The sequence below is a fragment of the Motacilla alba genome, chromosome 6 (genome assembly GCF_015832195.1).
Source record: "Motacilla alba alba isolate MOTALB_02 chromosome 6, Motacilla_alba_V1.0_pri, whole genome shotgun sequence".
Lineage (NCBI taxonomy): Eukaryota > Metazoa > Chordata > Aves > Passeriformes > Motacillidae > Motacilla > Motacilla alba.
Genome location: NC_052021.1, coordinates 23,403,926 through 23,423,041, shown reverse-complemented (window position 1 = coordinate 23,423,041; position 19,116 = coordinate 23,403,926). Strand labels below are relative to the sequence as shown.

Sequence of the window (19,116 nt, the reverse complement as noted above, 5' to 3'; positions counted from 1 at the left end):
ATCTCTTATGAGGAGAGACTGTGAGAGCCAGGTCTGTTCAGTCTGGAAAAAGGGAAGACTGAGAGGGATCTCAGCTATGCGTATAAATGTCTCAACGGCAGGTGCCAAGGGCATGGTGCCGGCTCTTTTCAGTGGTGCCCAGCAACAGGACAAGGAACAATGGCCATAAACTTAACCACAAGAAGTTCCACCTCAACATGAGGAAGAAATTCTTTACATTGAGGGTGGCAAAGCACCGGAACAGGCTGCCCAGCCAAGTTGTGGAGTCTCCCTCTCTGGAAGTACTCTAAACTCACCTGGATACGTGCCTGTGTAACCTGCTCTAGTGACCCTGCCTCAGCAGAGGAGTTGGAATACATGACCTCCAGAGGTCCTTCCAACCCTAACAATTCTGTGATTTCTGTTTCTTCTTCCCCATGTCAAAGGGGGCACAGAGACAATTGTCCCCTAAAGCTGCAGTTTCATGGTTTCACTGTGGGGACCAGAGATGTAGGACAAGGGTGATAGTGCTCAGAGGAATGAAAAAATTGGAGCTAAAAACAATTAGCTATTTCTTTCCTGGCTTGTGGCTAACGTAGAGTGAATAGAACCTGAACCTGAGAGCAAGGAATGCAGACCAAGCATTGGTCTCTGGACTTTGGGATGGTCACTCTCATGATGCAGAGAGAACAGGTCCCTTCACACCTGGCAAGACATGATCCATCTCTTGGGAAGAGGCTACTGTGGTGGTTTAAGGCAGGAATGTGGTTTGGTTGCTGGTACGATGGCAGGATATCTGCTTTTAGAGGTAGAACTGTGCTCTGAGCCCCAAGGGAGAGAGCCTCATGCCTCATGGGGCCAAACCCAGAGAGGCCCAGACAGGCTGGGCCAAAGGAAGGCACAGGAAGCACAGGCATCCCTCAGGGCAAGAGGGACATGGGAAGGCTGAGACATGGCCAGCAGCAGATGGGCATGGGTCAGGACAAGCCAAAGTGCTGCAAGCTGGACACACAGAGTCAAATCCTGATTCTACAGTGGAAGAAGGCTGCATAGAAGGTGCTGGGTGGGGGCGCAGATCTGGGCTGGACTGTGCCTCTGACCCTACTCAGGGAACATGGGAATGGTGCTGGCAGGAGTCAGAGGGGTGTGATGGCTCCTGAGGTAGTCTCCATTCACAGTCCTTTGTTAAAATACACATATGGCACTTTGTCCCCGTGCTTGGCCATGATGCTGTCACGCAGCTCCACCTCAAGGTCAGCCAGTGCAAGGGAGCTGTGGAGAGGGAGATACACACTGAGCCATGATCCTCCTCCCCAACCACCAGTCAATCCACCCTCCCTTCCCATTGCCATTTGAGGCCTCTGCAGTCCCTGGGATCTTGCAGGCTCATGGCAAGACCCACCACCCCTCCCTCCCAGCGCTGGAAGGCAGAGAACTGCCCATGGAGCTGAGCATCCTGTTGCTCCCAGCACAGAGCTCACAGAGCAGGGGAGGCACATGCTCTCCCTGCTGCCCTGGGCACCAGTGTGTACAGGCAGGTACTGCCTTGTGTTGAAGGGTGGGTGCCCATCATGCTCCTCCTGGGATGGGCAGAGAGGAACTAGGGAAGGAGGAAGGCTCCCAAGATCCCATGCAGGAGGGGGAAGCAGTGGAAGAGGTACCATCGCTGGGGGAAGAGGGCACAGGCTGCTGGCACCATGAACAGGAGGCTGTGGGACAGAGAAGAGCAGAGCATTAGTCTTGGGGATCCCAGCCCGTTTGCCCTCCAGCCATAGGGATATCAGCCCAGGAAGTGCTAATCACACCCCATGACTCCCAATAACTGGGGAAAGCCCAAGCTGAAAGGTAAGCAGCTTTGCAATTTCTTCTGCAAAAGAAGTATTTTTTCAAGCATCTCTTTGGAGCCATACTCCAGGCACTCACAGGTGATTGAGCAGTGACATACTTACAAGCCCCCGCAGAGCAGCACCTGCAGAGGCCCGTGGAGAACCCGGATCCGCTGCAAGAGAAGAGCCAGGATTGAGTCCCTGGCCCCACCACAAGACCCACTCACAGGATGGGCAGACTTCTCCTCTTGGTAGGAGTGAATGCCCAACCACCTCTGGTGTGCACCAAACCCTGCCACCCTCCCACAGCCTCCCTGTGTCACTTGAGAGGCCATTGGTGTATCAATGACTGAAGCACGGAGCAAAGCAAGCTGGGCTCTGAAAATCCCCATTTGATCCCCAGCATATCGGCAGCAGATATGGGCTGGAGCCCCACAGAACCCACCGGCAGGAGAAACATGCACTCACCTGCATGAAGGTGAATTTCTCCAGCCGCTCCATGATGATGGGCAAAATAACTAGGCACAGAGAGCAAAGGTCAGCCCAGATCCCAGAACAGCTATCCTGCCAGCCAGCCTGCAGGGCTGTCCCAGCAGGACCATCCACCTGGAGGCCATGGAAGCAGCTGGTTATGCTGGGGGCTACTAGGTGTTTGCTGACAGCAAGGACCTGACACAAGACCCCACACATCCATCACTCGGGCAGCATGGTCTGTGCTCCCCATGCTCCTGTCCTTGCAGCATGTCAAGGGTCTCAGGAGCAGAAGGGGTGCCGGGCTGCAGGGTGAGGGGTTAGGGCCAGAGAGCATAAGAGATGCATCCTTGTGGTGCCAAACTGCACCTTGTCTTCCGGGCTATGGTTTGGGATGGAGGGGGCTGGGGGCTTGGGGACCTCTGATGGGAATGGCTGGATGAGGAGAGCAAATGCCATCTGGGATGCAGGGCCACCCTCCCTCTTTTTCATGAGGGAATTGAAGCAGGGGAGGGCACGGTAGTGAGTCCTGGAGAGTCCCCAGTTCAGCTGCACACCGTCATGCCCCACACTCACTCATGCCCGGTGCTGCCATGGTGATCCTGGAGAGCACAACCTGTGCGATGCCCTTCACTGCTGCCCTCTGCAAGCAAAATCAGCAGGTGAGCCCCGGCAGCGCCGTGCCCCAACCCGTATCCCCATTCCCAGACTCACCCTGGAGCGGCCGAGCTCATTGTTGTTCTCATCTGTCACTGTGATCCCGTTGATGATCTCCCTGAAGGGAACAGGCAGTCGTGAGTGGAGGATGGGATGGCCGGGAAAGCCTAAGGACACAGCAACGGGGTGGGGGGGGTGCCAGGGGAGTCCTCTATATGCAGCAGCCCCAGATGCCCCCAAGGCACGGGGCTCCAACTCCCCGGGGCACCACGGTCCCCAGCCCAGCCGATGCTGCCATCTTCAGGGCACAGCTGCGAGCAGAACCTGGCCCTGCTAGGGACAGACACTGCCTGGATACACAGCTGAGCCAGGGCACAGTCCCTCACACAGCACCCAAGCTCCTTGTGCTGTGACTTGTGGGGAACCCCGAGCAGCAGACACAGGTCACCACAAGGACTCCAACTGGGGTGTCCCACCATCAGGATGTCATGGACTAGGGTTCTCCCATGCCATGCAGGAGATCTTTGGGTTTGAGGGATCTTCCAGCACAGATTCCAGAGCAGCTGTCCTCAGCCAAAAATCCCCCTCCTGCTCTAGGTGAAGGCTGAGCGGTCCCACCCAGCACCCTCCACCACAGCCACAGCACTGCAAATGCACAGACCCCAGTTCATGTCTCTCCAGCTCCCAGGGAGGGAGGCAGAAGGGAGGCCAGGCAGCCCGGGAGCCTGGCTGCCACCAGCTTGCCTTTGGAGTGAGCTGGGTCCCTCGAGCGCCCCAGCCACACGTGACACTTACTGTTGCCGCATCATGGGGATATTGACACAGTTGGCAGCAGCCACAGCTGCAAAGGGGACCCAGCGGGCCAGCAAGGGGGGGGCTCGCTGTGGGAAACAGGTTGGCATCAGCACGGGAGAGCAGGATGTGCCCAGCTGCCCCACCTGGCCTGGCCTGGCATACCTTGGTGTAGAGGTTGAGTCCCACAGCAGTGGCCAGGGCTGCACCGGTGGCCGTGACATAAGCCACCCCGATTTGCCTGGACAGTGATTTCAAAGAAGGGAGACAACAGAATCACCAACTCTGACTCAGCCCTGCTCCTTCTGTGCCCAAGACACGGCATAGAGGGTCTTTACAGGGCATCCAGGGCTGCATCAAATGAACACACTCCATCCTGTGGGGCCCGCTCACCTCAGAGAGATGGGGGAGGCAGCGTTGCGGTTGGTGTAGTTGACAAAGGCATTGAAGGACTGGTTCACCCACTGCCAGAAAACCACGGCAGGCACTGTCCTGTAGAGGGAAGGGATGGGAGAGCACCCAAGGGCTGTCAGGGACACCTGGCCTGTGCCCGTGGCCAGGCTTCCCAGAGAGACAGCCAAGATGCCTGCAGTCCACTCATCATGGTGTCTCCAAAGGGAAACTGAGGAACTGTGTCAAAGTGACAAGCCAGTGGCAGAGCTGGGAAATGATCCCAGGAATTCTGGTTGCCCTGGAGAGCATAGAAAGGGGGGGCCCAATCCTGCAAGGCACTTGGGCAGGGGTGGGAGACACAGCTCTCAGCAGGGTGGCAGCCATCCTCTGCTGGGCTGAGATAAGCCTTTGTCAAAGTGAGCAGCAAGGAGGGGACACATGGAGACAGCAGTGGCTCTGGGGAATGAGGGTGCCTGGGTTTCTGCTGGTGTCTCAGGGACACTGATGTGGGGCAGGAAGGGGTACAGGGAACATGCTTTGGAATGCAGGGGGTTGGAGAAGGGAAATGCAGGGAGCTGTCAGCAGGGGCTGGGGATGCTGAAGCAGCCTGGCCTAGGGGCACATTTGGTCCTCAGTTCCAAAGACTGCTATGGGCTACAGACCAAGAGCAGCAGCCAGCCAAGCAAAATGTGGTTGCATAATCATTCCAGGAGCTGTGGGAAGAGCTCAGCTGAGCTCAGGGTGAGCTGAGACCATTCCCAGGCATGCCAGGGGCCAGGGGATGCTTCTACCACAGGCTGGGTGCTGGGGACAGAGCCCAGAGACATTGGGCTTGACCATGGGATGCAGGCAAGCACAGCAGCCATGGGCATGCCCTGGGCAGCACCCAGCCCCAGAGGAGCCAGGCTGGCCGTTCTCTGGCCTTGTGGGACCTCGAGGGGGGCTGGGGGCTGTCAGGGCTGTGTCCCCAACCTGGGGTACCCAGAAGCTCACCGATAGAACTGGAGCATGCAGCCAGTGATGGCCATGCCCCCCGGCACCTGGAAGGACATCCTGCCAATGAGGTTCATCTTCTCACCGCTGTCAGGGTGGAAGGCTGAGTCGTACAGCTTCTTGGCATAGAGCAGCTGCTCCTGGCTGCTTCCTGGTGGCACCAGCCCGGCCCTGCAAATGCAAAGCCCATCGGGGAAGCTGCACAGACCCGCCAGCACCGAGCACTGCCGAGGCACAGAGCTCCGGGCACCACATTAAAGGCAGAGGAAACATCTCCTGAGAAGGATGCATGTCACAGCTTGAGGCTCCTGGGAGAAGCCTGGGAAAACCCCCCAAAAGTACCTCCTACAGATGTTACATCACAGTATACCTGCTTGAGAATGATTGCCTCCATCCCCTTCAACTGTGGCTGGGATGGCCGTAAAAACAGGGAAGGCACCTGCCCCATTCGTACCCCTGCCCCTCACCTGCAGCTCTCCACCAGGGCCTTGGCCTGGTCCAGCTCCTCCTCCGGCACCAGCACTGTCCGAGGGTCGGTGATGTTGAGGAAGTGCTTCAGGCGCCCCACAAAGGTGCTCTGGTCCCAGCGTGGGGAGTCGATGTTGAAGCTGAGGGAAACTGTGGCCATCTTGGCGTAGGTCTGGGCAGGGGAAAAGGCCGCTCAGTAGGATCCTGCCTTGCTTGCTCATTGAGTGCACGCCTCACAGGAGCAGTCAGCTGGGTGAGAGCCATGGCAGGTTTATATTTAACAGGACAACTGGACTTTCAGCAGCCCTGAGCCCAGGAGGCCCCTGCACTCCTACTGTCAGCAGAACACTGCAGTCAGGCCACTCCTTCACACATCACCCTGCTTGCCTGGGGTCGCCCCACTTGTGCTGCACCCCACACCCCCTCCTCGGGGTGGTACGGTGCTGTACAGCACTGTAGGGCCCAGCAGGCGCTCCTACAGGGGCACTAGTCTGCCGCCCCCGAGCATGCAGAGCACAGCACTCCCACGCTGTGCTGTGCCCCCCACCCCGGCACCATCCTGCACTGCCATGGCATTGCCCTGCGTGCTCCCCGGGGTGCTGCACCACATGCCCACGGTTGCACAGCACAGAATCACAGAATTAATTAGGCGGGAAAATATTTCTGAGATCAGCCTATGACCAAACACCATCACGTCAACTACAGCATGGCTAATCTAGTGCCTAACCCTAGCCAAGTGCCATGTTCAGTTTTTCCTTAAACACCTCCAGGGATGGTGACTCCACCACCTCCCTCGGCAGTCCTTTCCAGTATCTAATCACCCTTCTGTAAAGATACACTTACTAACGTCCAACCTGAACGTCCCCTGGCACAGCTTCAGACTGTATCCTCCCGTCCTGTCGCTGACTGCCCGGGAGAAGGGGCCCACTCCCACCTAGCTACAACCTCATTTCAAAGGTAGTTGTTGACAGCGATAAGGTCTCCCTGAGCCTTTTCTCCAGTTTAAACGCTCCCAGCTCCCTCAGCCACTCCTCATAAGACCTGAGCTCCAGACCCTTCACCAATTTCCGTGCCCTTCTCTGTAAGGCACAGCACAGCTCGGCACACCCCAGGCTCGGCCCGGCATGGCACAGCCCCGGCACACCTCCAGCACGGCTCGGTCACGGCTTACGTCGGCTCGGCACGGCTCGGCACGGCTCGGCGCAGCGCGGCACACCCCGGCCCAGCCCCGTCGCGTCCCCACGTGTCCCCACCTGCGCTCCCGGGCCCCCCTCCCGCCTCCCGCCCGCGAGTCGCTCACCCGCCCCCGCGCTCCGACGCGTGGCCGCCCTCAGCCAATCACAGAGCCCCGAGCGGCCGCGCCCACCTCCTCCGGCGGGGCCGCCCTAGTACGCATGCGCCCTCCGTGGGCGGGCCCATCGTTGGCCCCTCCCCCGGCGCGGGCACGTCGGCGCGCGGGGTGGGTGTGACGCAGTTGCCCATGGTAACCGCGGGCCGCGCCGAGGATGGTGAGCGGGGCGGGGGCGAGCGGGGCCGGGGCCGGGGCCAGCGGGGCGGGGCGGGACGGGACGGGTGAGGGCCGGGGCCAGCGCGGCCGGGGGCGCCTGAGACCGCGGATGATCCCCCCGCGGAGCGTGGGGTGATGGGGGCCGGAGGGTCTGTCGGGCCCGGCCGGGCTCGTGGCAGGCACGGGCAGGCCTTGGGCCATGAGAGGGGGTGCCAGGGCGACGGAAGCAGGGGGACCGAGCCAGGCTCTGCTTGGTGCTGCCGGGCAGTAGGATAAAAGTCAACGGCCAGAAACTGATGCACAGGAAATTCCACTTGCATACAAGAAAGAACTTTGCCGTGCGGGTGACCACGCACTGGAACAGATTGCTCAGAGTTTGTGGAGTCTCCCTCAGTGGAGATATTCCAGAACCATCTGGACACGATCCTATGCCATGTGCTTAAGGATGACCCTGCCTGAGCGGGAGGGTGGAGCAGATGACCGACTGTGGTCCCTTGCAGCCTGACCCATCCTGTGACACCCACCCAGGGAGTCTGGCCAGCCTGGGCTCTGAGCGGTCACCTGGCGCAAACAGTCCGGCATGGGGGCCTGGGGCTGCGCGGGTTTGGGCAGCCATACAAAGGAATGAGAACAGGGCAAGCTTGGAGCCTCCAGCCATGGAATACCCTGGCTGGGGCTGGGGCCCTGGCAGCACACAGATGTTATGTGGGACACAAAAAAGGGGTTTGAGTCCCAAACAAGGCAACAGAACTGGTGAAGGGCCTGGAGCACAAGTCCTGTGAGGAGTAGCTGAAGGAGCTGGGATTGTGTAGTCTAAAGAAGAGGAAACTCAGGGCTGACCTTATCACTCTCTAGCTACCTGAAAGGAGGTTGTAGACAGGTGAGGATCAACCTCTTCTCCCAGGTAGAAGTGACCCAAGTGACAGGACAGGAGGAGATAGCCTCGAGCTGTGCTAGGGGAGGCTCAGACTCAGCATTAGGAAGAGTTTCTTCACAGAAGGGGTGATTGGACATTGTAAAGGACTGGCCAGGGAGGTGGTTTAATCACCATCCCTGAAGGTCTTTAGGGAAAGATTGGGAAGATTGTACATGGCACTTGGTGCCACGTTCTAGTTGACATGTAAGTGTTCGGTCATAGGTTGGACTTGGTGATCTCAGAGGTCTTTTCCAATCTAATTGATTTTGTGATTCTGTGAATCAGGTCTAGACAGGGGCTAGGAGGCTCAAGGATGCTATGGGGGGGCTCTTTGTTGGGATGGAATCAGCATGCCTGGAGTTGATTCAGTCAAGGTGTGAAAGGTGTGATGGAGGGGTGGGTGTTTGGGAGGGCTGGAGACCAGGATGGCAGTGGCCTGAGGAGGGAAGGAGCAATGGAAGAGCCTGGCAAGGATGGAAGGCAGTGCTCAGAGATTGCCTGTGAAGAGTCTGGGAGCAGCTGTGACTCTAAAGGTGCACTGGACAACCCAGCCAAGGTGGGAGGAGGCCACCTTGGGACTTGGATCCTGGCTATAGAAATTGAGGGAGCTAGAAGAGAATTTGCTGAGTTGGAAGGGCTGTTTTTTGATACACAGCCTGAGAAGGGGCTGGGTATCAATCATGGCAGAGAGAGACTGGATGAAAGGGTTAGGTGCTCAGAGATGTCTAGGACAGAGGGCTCAGGGGCTGAAAGAAAACTGCCAGTTGGGTGGGATGGACAGTCTGGTGAGTCAGTGAGAAAACCCAGTCAGTGTTTGGCTGGCTAGGATAGTTTGCTGGGATGCTGTGTGCTCTGGGGTTTTCTGCCATGGGCTGGCAAGATGAGGGACAGTCTGGGTTCAAAAGAAGAAATAAGAATAAACTGTGGGAAAGACTGGAAGTGGAGTTTTGATGTTGATGAGAGAAAGAAAGATCCCAGGGAGAAAAGAAGTGTTGGAAGAGAGAAATAAATTGTGTGAGAGGTAATAGCATGGATTGAAGGAAAAAACTGGGTGTCTTGGGTGGAGGGCAATGCTGGGAGAGAGGTGAAGTGGTGAGGGTGTAGTGCAGTCTAAATTGAGGTTGCAGGAAGGTTGGATGATGGACCAGGGTTATCCAGGTGCTGAAAACAATTTGGGTTTAGATGCCAAAGTAGTTGGGGTGGGACAAGTGGGATGCTGGCAAAGTGCAGTGAGGACTAGAAGGAGGGGTTGGAACCATGGGTGAGGGGTGGTGACAGAGAGCTGCCATGGATGTGGAGCCACTCACGAGGATGCTGCATGAAGAGAGAGAACCAGCAGAAGGCAATAGCAATGGGGAAGGCGCTTTCCCAAGGGTAAAGCCTTATTTTGTCCAAGAGCCCTCTGGACATAAGTTGGATTCATGCAAGTAGAGGGATTCATGCATGGGAGGAGGTGTAAACAAGAGCACCAAAGGCAGCTTCTCATCTTCACTGGGTTAATTCTGGCTGTATCCCTACCTGCTGGGTCACAGAGAAGAAGATTGAGATAAAGCCTGTGGGATCTGCTCTATTTCAGATGAGTTGGTGATGGGGATTGTCACACCAGGCACCAAAGCCATCACAGGATGGACATCTGCTGTAAAGATGAGGGCAGCTGCCTCCAGCAGTGCAGTGCTTTGTGGGACACATTTGGCTTGCAGCTGCCAGATCTGCTCTTCTGCCTTATGATGTCCTGATAAGCTGGTGTAGTCTGGGATCTGGCTGCTCTTATCCAGGCGCTTTGTGTGTGGAGAGGGTGACTGGGTGTTCGCCAGTGTTCGTGTTATTTGGTACAACATTTTACTGCCTCTTTGTCTATTTTCCACTTCTTGGAGTTGTTTTTTGAATTATAGCCTCTCAGGCAGGGTGGGTGGCACTTTGGGGTGCCTGGTGGGCTGGGTGGACTGGACAGAGGACTTGGACTATCTCTCTAGATTCTCAACTTTCACTAAAACAGAATAATCATTTGTGGTAGAAACTCTGAAACAGCAGCAAATACATCCAAAGCAGCTATGGCAGCCCGGGGGTATGGGTCAGCAGTCAGAAATCATCCAGACAGCTTGATGTAACAATTTACTGCTTGTCATCTGAGCCATGGTAGCTGCCCGTGAGCACGTTCCTGCCATGTCCTGATGGCACTGGCAAGCGCTTAAACTCCCCTCAACAACTGCTTGCCCCAACTCCAGTGATAAGAGGGTTAATGCTGAGGTTTAAATTATTTCAGTGTTCATCCAAGTGAGTAAGTACAGAGGGGCAGTGTCTTCTTCTGCAGAGCATACTAGGATTTCTCACAGCTGTGGGGCAGGGGTGGTGGAAGGTCATAGTTGGAGCACGGAGGGAAGGATGAGCCATAAAACTGCAAAGCATGAGAGATGTGTGGTGCTGAAAGTCTTTGGCACCGTTAAGCAGCATCTGCAGTGGGAACATGGCAAGGGCGAAGGGAGGCTGCTACATGAAAGGATATGCTGCTTTCCAAAGTTTAGGAAATGCTGTGTAAAGCAGAGCTTGTGGCTTCCTCATCACAATAATGCCTCCTATTGTCACTGTAATAACAATCTTTACCAAAAGACGTGGTATGTTACTGATAGATGCTGGGGCCAGAGGATGGCCAGTGTTTTTCTAAAACCATTGATTGAAGATGACATCATTGTGTCAAAACCAGATTTGTCAAAGTGTGGCCCTGTTTTATAGTTGAGGAAACTGAGTCACAGAGTGCCTAGCTGACATAAGGCATATCTGGTGAAGAGGATAAAATAACAGCATAGCTAAATGCATAGTCAGGCATCTTTCTCCTGGTCTTGAGCTCATGTTTCTAGGAAAACCAGCATCTGTGTCTTGCCTGCTCTAGGTGTACCTCATACTTAGAAATTCTTTATTTTGTCCTTTGTTCCTTGGCAGTAAGGCTCTATTTGAAACGGCCCCATTAAAAACGCTTTCAAAGTGTTATAAGTGTCTCACTACTTTAGTTTTCAGTAGAGTTCAGTGTCCTGTTTTTTAGTTTATTTTACTGACTGCTGAGAGGTTGATATGAGAAATCACCTGCAGATACGAGAGTATACCAGTCACTGGCCAAAACTTTGAAGTTCTGAAACCAGACAGAGACTGCTGACATTGTCCAGTGCTGGACATTGGCTCTTCTCTGCACAGGGCAAAATACTTCTTTCAAACCTGCTGAAACCAGAGGAGTTTGATTTTAATTATGAAAAGAGGATTCATGCTGGTACTGTTTTTTGTATCAAACTGGAAAGTGCTGTGTGACCTCTTTAACAGAAAACTACATTAGTAGGTTTGAGCTGGAAAAACTCTGTAGGTGACTCGACTCCATTAAATTTTGTATTTCAATGCAGGAAAGAAAGTCTGCATTGAATGACACCATATGGTGGAGACATGCAGTAGGCAAATGATTTTTTGGGAGTTTTGCCAGAGTAAGAAGTATTGAATAAACTGAGCTCAATAGATTAATTTACTTCGGTTGTATTTTGAAAAAGACTGGATGATTTTATGACCATTAGTGACATTTGCAGTTCTGCAGCCGAAGATAAAGGTAATCAGACGTCATTCTTCAGGGCACCAGCTAATCAGTGCAGTTGTCAGGAAGAACTCCCCTCCTCCAGCTCTGTGTGTGCAGGATTGCACCCTGGATGACAAATGTAGCCTCATATATCCACTGTGCAAGGCAAGATATTTGGCTCAGCTAAGCCCCTTGTCCTTCCCTGTGTCAGCTCCTCCTGTGTGACTTTCTGAAATCATCACGTGTACCCTCTATCTTTAACTTACACTTTAAAAATGGTGAACTGCTACCATATTGCTTAATAGAAAGTAAATAAATAAATTGATGCCCAGAGCTGTGCTAGGTGCTGTGCCAGCAGAGCACCAAGGTGCTCCCATGCCATGGAAATACAGTCTGTCTGGCGTGAGAGATAACCAACTGATACGAATAAGTAGAATCCAAGACAGGTTTGAACTTGACACATTTACTGCCTAAACCTCATAAAGGATTGTAGGTGTGGCAGAGAAGGAATTAGCAGAAGAATCAGGGGCTGGTTTTATGGATATTTTGTGAAGTTTCTCCCACGGTTGTAGGAAAGTCACAGAAGTTTGAGACTAGAGCTCAGCAGTGCTGGGGAGCTTTGGGGAGACAGGAGTTGTCATCTTGATGGCAAATGTGCTTGGCTGAGATGAGTATTGAGGATAAAGTGACTTGTGCTTGCAGTAGTGGGGAAGAGGGCATCTCTGCAGGGGCGTAGAGATGGGGAAGATGTGGTGGTAATGGCAGGCTGAGCTGCTGAGCTTTGTGGCTCTACTGCATCTTGGTGAAGTGAATTGATTCTACCTAAATATCCACATCTAGTAGATAAGCAATTGGTGGTGACTGAGGGTGGCTTTATTTTAAATTCATTATCTGAGCCTTGTGGCTAATAAAGTTAAACAGAATACATTTACTTCTCTTTCCTAATAAGAATCAACCATGCTTTGCAGCAGCTTGCAGGCCACGCTTTTTATCCATGCCCCGTGTATGCAGCCCTCAGTACAAGGGAGAATTGTTCTTTCCATTATGGCTTTATATTGCCAGTCTGATACAACATTTAAACAGATTATCTCAATGCTCTGTTTGTCCCAAACCAATTTTTGCTTTGGCCTGTAAAGTGAATCTTCCTTTCAGTGGCTTCTGTGGTGCAGGATGTAGTTACATGCATCGACTAGTTCAAGAGACCCATATACAGCATGAATAAACCCACAAAACCCTTAGCTAGGACTATAAATGTCACTGTATTTTTATATATGTAGGATTTTTTTTTTGAGAGAGAGAATAGGATTACTGCATGCAGCTATAATTGAAAGTCCTTTGATAATTTGGTGGGTATTTTAAACCTAGCAATGATATACTTTCATAAAACCACACATCCCTGTTTTCTGAAGGATGTTAATAAGATGGTTAGCTTTGCTTTCATGCTCAATGTGTTTATGAGTGCTCTTACCCATTTAGTTGCATCTTTGAATTTAATGCCCCACTCTGATTTCATAGTAATTGTCAGGAGTCTCTTTTTCTTTATTGTATGTCCCTGCTCACTGTCTGGAAAATACAGTCTCCTCATTGCTGACCCCATCAGTCTGTCTCCTCACGGTGCTTGTAAAGAAAACCCTCTCCACCAAGGACAAAGATGTTTTTAAACAAGCCAATCTGATATAGGACACAGTTTGCTTAACCCAGAGGTGACCAAGAAGTGGATGCTGGCTGACTGTGCCCAGCCTTGAGTTGCTCTGTCTGGCTGCCCTTCTCCAAAGGCTGCACACGCTGCCATGCTGTGCTGCTCATTATCTGAGCAGCATCTGCAGTTCCCTTCTCTGTTACAGATGCCGCAGTCTGCTTAGTTTTGTGCAGCTGACACGCTGCCCTTACACTCCTGTGAGGCGTCTCTGCGGCTCCTCAGCCAGCTCACAGCTACCCTGGCCGGCTCAAGACTTGTCCTGCTTCTCACTACAGTGAGCAAGTGCCACTGGCCTGGCTGCTATGCAGGCATCCTGGGAATCCTCCCTCCTCACTACTGACCAAGTCCCAGCATGAGATATTTCTTACCTTCCCTGCTTCAAAAATCTGCTCCTCCTCTGTTGCTTCCGTGTATCCTCTTTGCACCAGATCTTCCCATTTCATGGCTTTCTACCTGACAACTCCCATCAACAGCAAGGCATTGCTTTCTGACTCTCCTCAGCCCATTAGTTTCAGCATTGCGTTTGCCAGCAGAGGAGTGCTTGTCCATCAGTGTGTGTGCAACAGGGGCTGCTTGTCCCACATCGTGGTGGCATGCAGCAGGGAACTCTGCTGAGTTATTTTTTCCAGTCTACTAAGCTGTCAGGAAATGCCTTCTGTCTTTCTAGCCAGTGTGTTCACAAGATCAATTAAAAAAAATTAAAAGGAAAAAAATGAGACATGCATCTGGACGTGGCTTTCTTTAGTTTCAAATCTTTGCTAACTACAGGGAGAATGCTGGATTCACATTTTAAATACTATTTACACAATAGTAACAGTCACAGGAACCAATACTATTATTTAGCTCTTGATTTAAGTTGTATATACAGACCATGTAACCTGTGCTGGCAGCTACTGAAATAAAGTCCACTTCTCTATGTTGGCTTGCTTGTCTTCCAGCCTTTTAAATCAGCTTACTTTATACCTTAGAGAATACTTTTATTTCTATATATATCTTCTCTTCTATTGGCTACCCCCGATAATCCTGTGATCAGCCATGCAGCAGTGTCACTTGAGTAGAATATGGAACGATGCTGATCGGTTTCTCATAGGCTGTCATACTAGCCCAGAAATAGCATCCATCTACAATGGGAGAAGCTCTATTAACATTTACAACTGTTCCTCTTCCCGACCCTTGAGAATTGCTCCGTGGTAGATAAGCAATACTTTGTAATACATTTCTTTGCGCTCAGTATTTTGGAGTTGAATTCTGAAATATAAAGGCACCTAATCCTGATCTGCTCTGGGATACACTGCTCTGCTCTTAGCAAGTGGAGCTGTGAATAGGATTAGCATTTCAACAGCTTCTTTTTTTAACTGTGAGCAATAAACTAAAATAATAGGGCCTGATTCAGAGCTCTCCAAAGTCGGCAGTAGTGCTTTGGCTGATGTACATTGGCTTTGGGTCAGGCCCATAAGAATGGGAAATTCAGTGTTTCCCTAGAAAGGAAGGAGAATGTGTGAATTTTAGAGTTCCTGCTCCTGTGGAGTCTGTCCACACTGAGCTGAAATCCACAGATTTACAAGCCACCAAACACAACTGTAAATTTGACGGCAGGTGAAAAGAAAATGTGTTGCTAGTCATGCAGTTAAAACTTGTGCTTTTTAATGATGTCAAGGGCACTTAGGACATGCATATAAACAAGTAACCACTAGAGGTATTTTTGCTGCTGTTCCTTTTCTCTTTCCTCAGACGTGTGGAAGTGCAGACCATCATTGGGGCAGAACACGGGTTGGGCACTGTGGCCAGGGAGATGAGCTGTTGGGCTGGAAGGGCTTGCAGTGACTGGCTGCACTGAACACAGCCCTTCGAATTCATTAGCCATGGGCGCGTGGGTGAGAGCCAGCTGTGAGCATCTGGCCCTCAGGGCCCTGCACGTGGTGTACAGGCCTGTGCACTTCAACTGAAAGCTGTTTGGGGATTTACTGTGCCTGTGCGGTGCCTGTACTGAGCAGGCATAGCACCCTCTACCAAGCAGAGCCCATTTCTAATTCACAGCTCTTGAGCAGGGCTGGATTCCCAGTTTTTTACCTGCCTATCACCTATGAAATAGGTGATACTGTGAGCCTGCTTATTGGGCAGTAAGACTGCAGTCTATTTTGCTGTTGCTTGCACAAGCTCTGAATTTCTGAACCTCAGCTTTCCACAGTGCTTTTTAAAAGCACAGCAACAGTGGCAATCCTGCAGCTTTCTACACATACCTTTCAAATCCAGTTTTACTAAGTTCCTTCTCTCCTCCCTGTTTCTTACACATCACACATGTTTTTTGAGCTGTAGCTGATAATTTAACAGAAACCCATTAAATTACTCTGAAATCGAAAATGCTTGCAGGGGTGGATCAGATGTCACATGCATTTGAATCTCTGAGCGTTACTAAAAGCTTTAGCATCACGACCTATAGTGCTGAGTCCTTCCCAGAGCCCACCCACCTGGGAGCAGGCAGGTGAGCAGTCAGAAGCAGCATTTGCAGAATGGCTGAGGTTGGGAGTGGGCAGAAGGACACTGCTGGAGACAGGGGATGCATTGCAATGGTGACAGTTGTACTGCGACGTGCAGCTCTTTATCCTGAGGACAAGTTTCTGATTGCCACGATCTGGAGGGGATCGGGAGCAACCTTCAAGGCTCAAATAGTCCTTGGCTCTCAGCAGGAATATTTAGAGGGTTTAGTTCCTCATAGCAACAAAGCACTTCAAGACATTTAACTGATTACACCCTTGCAGGTCGACAAGAAGCATGTTCTCCATTTTGCTATTGGGAGAACAAAAGGGCTTGAGATGTGGGCCCCACGGGCTCAAGTTTCTGCTGATATTTGAACTTGCTTCCTGGTTCTTGGTTTTAGTGGGCTTCAACAAGGGAATTTTCTAGGAGAGATGGAACAGGAATGCTGAGGGCTTCAGAAGGGGCTGTAGGTGTATTTCTTTCCTGGATTTTCTCAGGTGACTTAGTAGCGAGAGCACCTGTGTCCACAGGCAGGGTCTCAGTGTGGTGTGTGCTTCTTGGACTCTGAGGAGGAGTCCCTGACATGCAGGAGTTGCAGAGTAGTGTGGCAGCATGCTAAAGACACCGAGGCATTTCTGGTGTCACAGCCTGCTCCTGTGCCCTTGGCTGCAACTGTCCCTGTCCTGTGGAATGGGCTGGGCAGTGAGAGGCAGGTGGAAGTGGGGTGATTTGCATCTCTTGGTTACGTACCAGGATCCAGAATATTTTTCAAGTCATTTTAGAAAGGTGCTGGTCTCTGACTGGTGGCACTGACAAAAGCTTGGCTGTGCTGCTGTAAGGTGCATATTTGTAAATGAGCTGACCTGCATATTCTGTTTCCTAATCCTGAGTGATACTGTCAGCTCAGAGAGCTGAGCCTGGGTAATGACTGGAATCCACTGTGCTTTTCTTAGTGAGGATGTGTGGTAATCTGAGGTAGTTGTTAAGTGCTACATCCTGAGAATCAGAACTGCACATGCCCCATGGGTTCAGCATGTTTTAGACAGATAAATAGGGTTTGAGATGACCAGGGTAGTTATAATTATAAGAACCAATGTCAGGTACATCGTAACCTGCAGTTACCTAGGAGGCAGATCAAATTAATGGGGTTTTCCCTCTGATAAAGGTAATGAAGAGCTTGCAAGGACGTGGTCTGCAAGCTTCGCACAGGGTGTGCATAGGCACTGTCTCCCTGGCACAGGGAATGCCAAGCAGCTGTGTGACAAGAGCAGAACAGCCAGCAGGGTACCCCACTGTGTGACATTTGTGCTGTCTGAGACCTTGTTGATACTCTGAGATGGAAGAAAATAGGGGCAAAGGGAGGAGTAGGAAATGAAATGGGAATAGGGACTGCAGAAAGGTATTCAGGGTGTCTTGGGACGCACCACCAGACAGAATCCATTTCAAGGGAGGAGGGCATAACATTGTCGGGGACGACAGTTGGAGTGGGGAAATAACCGCCATGATCTCTCTTGTGCATTTAGGGTTTACTGTCAATCTTGCGCAAACTAAAAAGCACCCCAGACCAGGAGGTGAGAATCCTCCTCTTGGGACTGGATAATGCAGGCAAGACCACACTCCTGAAACAGCTGGCATCAGAGGACATCAGCCACATCACCCCAACACAGGTGAGGAAGGTTTTTCCTTCTTGAGGCAGTTACTGTGGTCCCACCTGGCACATTATACAAAGTGCTCATGATTCTAAAAGGGGGAGCAACTGGAGCCTGGTGCACCATTAAGTTTGCGTCTTTTCTACCTAAGAGGAGGCTTCCTGAAGGAGCCGGAGAGCTTCAGGCCACATTGGTCAGGTAGTGCAAAAGTGGATGCCTGCTGTGGAGTTCTGCAAAAGGCTTTTGAGTCATGCTACGACCGCATGGATGAGACTTTGTTCCTGTTGTCGTTGCCAAACAGGGGACATGTAGAATGGATGCTGCAGCACTGGACGAACCCTTGTCTGTTTACATCTTTCACCCAACCAGCTCCAAGGGTTCTGCATATACCAGTGCTCCTCTCTAATGTCTCTCATGCCCTTTTGCTGAGCTTTGGGGTTGGAGGAGAGGGATGGCTCCCATCAGAAGCACTGCAGCATTGCTCCAGAGGAGGTTGCTAGAGAGCTATGGGAGATGCTTCCCCCCACCCTGTAGCTGCCTCCCAAAGCTCCCAGCCCTGGCACCCTAATTCCAAGCCTTGGTCCCCTGGGTGGTGTGGCAGCGCGTTGCCAGCCCACACCACATCCTGTTTTTCTACTTGAATGCACTTTCAGTTGGTGCTCTAATTGATGAAATGGACCCTTCAGACGTGCAGCTGTTGCTCTTTTAAGCCCAGCATTAGCTGTGTCGTGTCGAATTGAGCTGAGACCTCTGGCTTCATATTAGTTGTGACTGTCTACTCAGCTTTCACAAGCTCAATCTTGCTTCTCACAGTGCCCTTGTTTTCTCCTTATCTGCAGCTCTCCCACCTCTTCCTGCACCCACCCTGCTGAGCTCTCTCAGGGCACTAACTGCATCATATGTCTCCATAGGCATGACAGCATCAACCCTTGACCCAAGAACACTGGCAAACTGATGGTTTAGCGGCTGCTTTTGCTGGTGCCTGTCCCACAGCTGATCCATCTTTGTGGCTGCCCAGCCCATCTCACTGCACACTGCAGGCGTGGGATATATAAGGTGTTAATGTCTGGCTACGAATATGTTCCAGCCATTCAGGTTTATGCTCTATGTGGCTTTGTTTCTGCTCTTTCCAGGGCTTCAACATCAAAAGTGTACAGTCTCAAGGCTTCAAACTGAATGTATGGGACATAGGCGGACAGAGGAAGATCAGACCATACTGGAGGAACTATTTTGAAAACACTGATATCCTTGTGAGTATTGGCTGCAGCTGAATGCTGTGTTCATGCAATGGCTTTCCAAGGTCTCAGCCAGAAATTCAGAAACAAGTAATGTAATGTCCCAGCCCTCAGCAACACCATTGCCATTGTAACAGGAGTTATTCTGAGCTAAATGGCAAGATTGGTTGAGTGCAGTAAGAAAAATACAGTTATGTTTGCAGAAATCATTCAGTTGCATGTTTTTACTTTCACAGGATGGTGCTGTTTATAGCCAGTTCCTTTCCTCTCATCTCAGTCTCTTTCAAATGAAAGAACATTAGTAACGTGTACTTTACCCATCTATAGCTCCTTTCACTGGAGACTCTGAAGGCCTGTCATGGGCAGTAGTGACTTAAGCATCATGTGTAGAGGTAGGTCAGTATGGTGCCCTTGTTTTATAGGTGGGGAAACTGAGGCATAAGAATTAAATGCTCTGTCTGGCATCAGATAGGAAAGCTTCTGAGTGAGGGACACAGAGAGAC

At 51.7% G+C, this 19,116-nt stretch overlaps 2 protein-coding genes across 8 annotated transcripts in view; one reads left to right on the top strand and one right to left on the bottom strand.

Annotated features, from left to right (window-relative positions):
• Nucleotides 1–1,118: 1,118 nt before the first annotated feature.
• Nucleotides 1,119–6,898, bottom strand: SFXN2 (sideroflexin 2). Of its 7 annotated transcripts, none has more exons than XM_038140757.1 (12): nt 6,880–6,898; nt 5,579–5,751; nt 5,112–5,282; nt 4,119–4,217; nt 3,891–3,966; nt 3,729–3,814; nt 2,991–3,051; nt 2,853–2,919; nt 2,274–2,323; nt 1,929–1,978; nt 1,641–1,688; nt 1,119–1,251 (listed from the first exon to the last, which is right to left on the bottom strand). In XM_038140757.1, exons 2-12 carry the CDS (start codon nt 5,737–5,739, stop codon nt 1,152–1,154), a joined length of 969 nt encoding a protein of 322 aa, XP_037996685.1. In that variant the 5' UTR covers nt 5,740–5,751; nt 6,880–6,898; the 3' UTR covers nt 1,119–1,151. The 7 variants fall into 7 exon arrangements, 6 of the variants coding, with proteins under 6 accessions (XP_037996685.1, XP_037996680.1, XP_037996684.1 ...); XM_038140752.1 differs by lacking the exon at nt 6,880–6,898 and adding an exon at nt 6,724–6,840; XM_038140756.1 differs by lacking the exon at nt 6,880–6,898 and adding an exon at nt 6,751–6,836.
• An 86-nt stretch (nt 6,899–6,984) lies between these two features.
• Nucleotides 6,985–19,116, top strand: part of ARL3 (ADP ribosylation factor like GTPase 3) — a 30,471-nt gene continuing 18,339 nt past the window's right edge. The window contains exons 1-3 of the mRNA XM_038140759.1: nt 6,985–7,087; nt 17,253–17,396; nt 18,512–18,628. Of these exons, the coding sequence (XP_037996687.1) occupies nt 7,085–7,087; nt 17,253–17,396; nt 18,512–18,628 (264 nt within the window). The 5' untranslated portion in view covers nt 6,985–7,084. The remainder of the gene's footprint in view (nt 7,088–17,252; nt 17,397–18,511; nt 18,629–19,116) is intronic.

What these genes read in the sequence shown, in the direction of transcription:
- SFXN2 (XM_038140757.1), bottom strand. Translation starts at nt 5,739, where the DNA reads ATGGCCACAGTTTCCCTCAGCTTCAACATCGACTCCCCACGCTGGGAC. An exon ending in GCCTCCCCCATCTCTCTGAG is followed by an intron (nt 3,967 to 4,118) that starts GTGAGCGGGCCC and finishes ATCACTGTCCAG; the next exon opens with GCAAATCGGGGTGGCTTATG. An exon ending in GCCCTCTTCCCCCAGCGATG is followed by an intron (nt 1,252 to 1,640) that starts GTACCTCTTCCA and finishes CCCTCTCCACAG; the next exon opens with CTCCCTTGCACTGGCTGACC.